Here is a 3,151-nt window from a genome sequence, read left to right as displayed (position 1 = left end):
ATCATTTAAACTTCTCTTATAACCACGTTGTAAGAAGAAATAGTCTATTTTATCATACTAAGATCTGGGAGCCTGTTTCAACCCATGCAATGCCTTTTTAAGTTTAGAGACCAAGTGTTCATGCCGCTTTTTAATGAACCCTTTAGGTTGTGTTAAATATACTTCTTCCTTCAAATATCCATTTAGAAAAGAAGATTTTACATCTAGTTGGTGTAAACTCCAATGGTACTTTGTAGCTAGAGCTATTAACATCCTAATAGTATTTAACTTAGCTACATGAGCAAAAGTCTCCTCATAATCAATTCCCTCTTTTTGTGAGTACTTGTTGGCCACCAATCTAGATTTATATTTGTATACACTACCATCTGCTTTGAACTTAGGTTTATATAGCCATTTACAACTTATGGGCTCTTTTTTGGCAGTTCAACTAATTCCTAGATTTTATTTTTAATTATGGACTCATACTCTTCTTTCATAGCTAACCTACATTTGTCATACTAATCTGATTCAATATAATTCATGGGCTCAACAACATTTAAAACCTAGGCATAAGAGCATAATCTTTGTACCTTGCAAGTAAGTGAGTTTGTCATCTTGATCTCCTTAGTAGCAGAATTGCTTCAATTCTGTCATGTGTGACTTCTTCCTCACTTCTGAATGGACTTCAATTATCCACGCCACTAGATTCCTCTTTCTACTGTTGTAAATGATTGTCTTTGGCTTCATCATTGTTGTCATCAATCACTAAAGGCATGTACCTCTCCTCATAAATTCTATCCTTATTCCCTTCATCAACCTGTTCATGGAAGATAACATCTCTACTCGCAAATACCTTGTGGATAGATGGATTAAAAATATTATATGCTTTGAAATCAGAACAATACCTTACAAATATGCATTTTATAGCTTGAGCATCCAATTTCTTCCTATTTTCCTTAGAAGTGTGTTAAAATGCTCTAGAACCAAATATTCTCATGTGATGGACTGTAGGTTTAAAACCATACAAAGCCTCAAATGGAGTCTTGGGATCAACACACCTAGTTGGACTTCTTTTCTTTAAGCAAACTGCAGTACTAATTGCTTCTGCCCAAAAACCATTAGATAGGTTCTTACCTTTGATCATGATACGTGAACACTCCACCAGAGTTCTGTTCTTTCTTTCTGCAACCACATTTTTTTTTGGAGTGTGGGGTACTATAAAATTTTATGCTATTCCATGATCTCTGCAATATTTGATGAAGTTTCCAAGACTGTATTCTCCCCCTTGATCTGAGTGGAGGATTTTAATGACATTACATGTCTGATTTTGAATAATATTTCTAAATTCTTTAAAGTACTCGAAAGCATCAGTATACCTTGTGCAGTCATCAATAAATAACAAGAAATAGTAAGCTCTACCTAAGGACCTTATCGACATAGGTCTACAAATATTAGTATGCACAAGTTCAAATATATTTTTCTTTCTTCTATTTAAGCTAAAGGGAAATTCATCTCTGTGAATTTTTCCAAGTGCACAACCTTCACAATCAATATGTTCATTTCTTAAAATAGTAAATCCATCAACCATACCTTGTTTATGCAGCAACAATAAATCATGAAAGTTGATGTGACCAAACCTTTGATGCCAAAGATTCTTTGTTGTCATAGTCATTGAAGTTAAAGCTTGATGTGGCATGTTAGTAACATTCAACTTATATAGGCCTCCAAATCTTACTCTTGATGCAACTAACTTCTGATGATCCAACAAATCCTTTACAACACAGCTTTAAATTATGATCTGTAATCATGGAGACAAAGGTCAAATTATTTTTAATACCAGGCACATACATGACATTATGGATGCGCTTGATATTACCACTAGGAAATATCACATGGATATCTCCATAACCTTTAATCTGATATGCTATGTCATCTCCCAGGTAGATGTTAGAACCGTTGTTGGTCTCTTGAAAATTTTCATACCTATGTTTATTACATGTAATATAAGTGAATTCTCTAGAATCCACAAACCAAGCTCTAGCCTCCTCGGTCTCAACATAAAGAGAAACATCAAACACAAATAATTTAACATCATGATTCAGATCTTCGCCAACAAAATGCCCTATATGTCTCTTGTGTCTATGTTTGTTTTCATCATTCTTTGTTTTATAACTTTTTGTAGCAATATGACCAGTTCTGCCACAGTAAAAACACTTAATTCCTAAATCATTTTTAGTGGATGACATACCTTGAAATGGATTTTTTTGAGATGGACCACTACTTTTATGTCCTCCTCCTGGTTTCCCTTTGAAGAACTTTTTCTTTGCCACCAATGCCAGATCTACATTCTGAGGCTTCATATTCTTACGTCTCTCTTCTTCCTATATCAAAATTCCTATCAACTCTTCAAAGGTGGGAGATTTCTCCCTTGCTACAAGCCCTGTAATGAACATTTGATAATCCTTTGTCATGCCATTTAAGGTAATTGTGATGAGATTAGTGTTGGATACTTTCTCCCCTATGTCGCCTAACTTGTCTCTCAGTTCTTTAATCCGTGAGATGAATGCAACAACGGATTCATTCTCTTCCATTCTAATGGAGAGAATATTACTCTTCAGAAACAACACACGATTTGTATTTTTCATTTCATACAAATCCTTGAGTGTCACCCAAATCTCATTGGCAGTTTTGCAGTCTCAGATATGAGGGATTATGTTGTCTTTTACCGACATCTTCAACAACACCTTCGCTTTATTTTCCCTCTTTTCCCAATCTTGAATTGATGTGGTTGTGGCACCACCAACTGCAATCAGCTTTGCTTCATCTCTGTTTGCAATTGTCCATGCACTAGAACCCTTGAGCAATGTCTGCAACTTGAACTTCCAGTTGGCGTAATTTGACCCATCAAGCTTATTTCTCTCATTAAGGTATGTCTCTGCAATGTGATTATTCATTGTGACAAAACAATTTCAACAGTGCCTTGCTTTTAATTCATGAGCACCACCAGTAGCTTGTATGATCAATAGATCCACGACTCCAATAACAGATCCATTGGTCCAATCTAAAGATTCAGTAATCTAGCAATTTATATACAAATCCAACACTAGGTCCTCCAACAATCGATATATGGATCTAAAACAAGATCTTCCAACAACCGATCTACAGATCCACC

The 3,151-nt window shown here is 35.2% G+C and overlaps 1 protein-coding gene across 1 annotated transcript; it reads right to left on the bottom strand.

The window, feature by feature from the left end:
• Positions 1–2,360: 2,360 nt before the first annotated feature.
• Positions 2,361–2,933, bottom strand: LOC149233346 (uncharacterized). Its single transcript, XM_089382161.1, has 2 exons — positions 2,706–2,933; positions 2,361–2,591 (listed from the first exon to the last, which is right to left on the bottom strand). Exons 1-2 carry the CDS (start codon positions 2,931–2,933, stop codon positions 2,361–2,363), a joined length of 459 nt encoding a protein of 152 aa, XP_089238287.1.
• Between the last annotated feature and the right edge of the window lie 218 nt (positions 2,934–3,151).

This window comes from Pinus tabuliformis, chromosome J, assembly GCF_031772625.1.
Source record: "Pinus tabuliformis cultivar Carrire ecotype Pingquan chromosome J, CPIR1, whole genome shotgun sequence".
Classification (NCBI taxonomy): domain Eukaryota; kingdom Viridiplantae; phylum Streptophyta; class Pinopsida; order Pinales; family Pinaceae; genus Pinus; species Pinus tabuliformis.
This window is presented reverse-complemented; position numbering and strand designations above follow the sequence as displayed.

What these genes read in the sequence shown, in the direction of transcription:
- LOC149233346 (XM_089382161.1), bottom strand. Translation starts at nt 2,933, where the DNA reads ATGAATAATCACATTGCAGAGACATACCTTAATGAGAGAAATAAGCTT. An exon ending in AGGTGTTGTTGAAGATGTCG is followed by an intron (nt 2,592 to 2,705) that starts GTAAAAGACAAC and finishes TTGTTTCTGAAG; the next exon opens with AGTAATATTCTCTCCATTAG.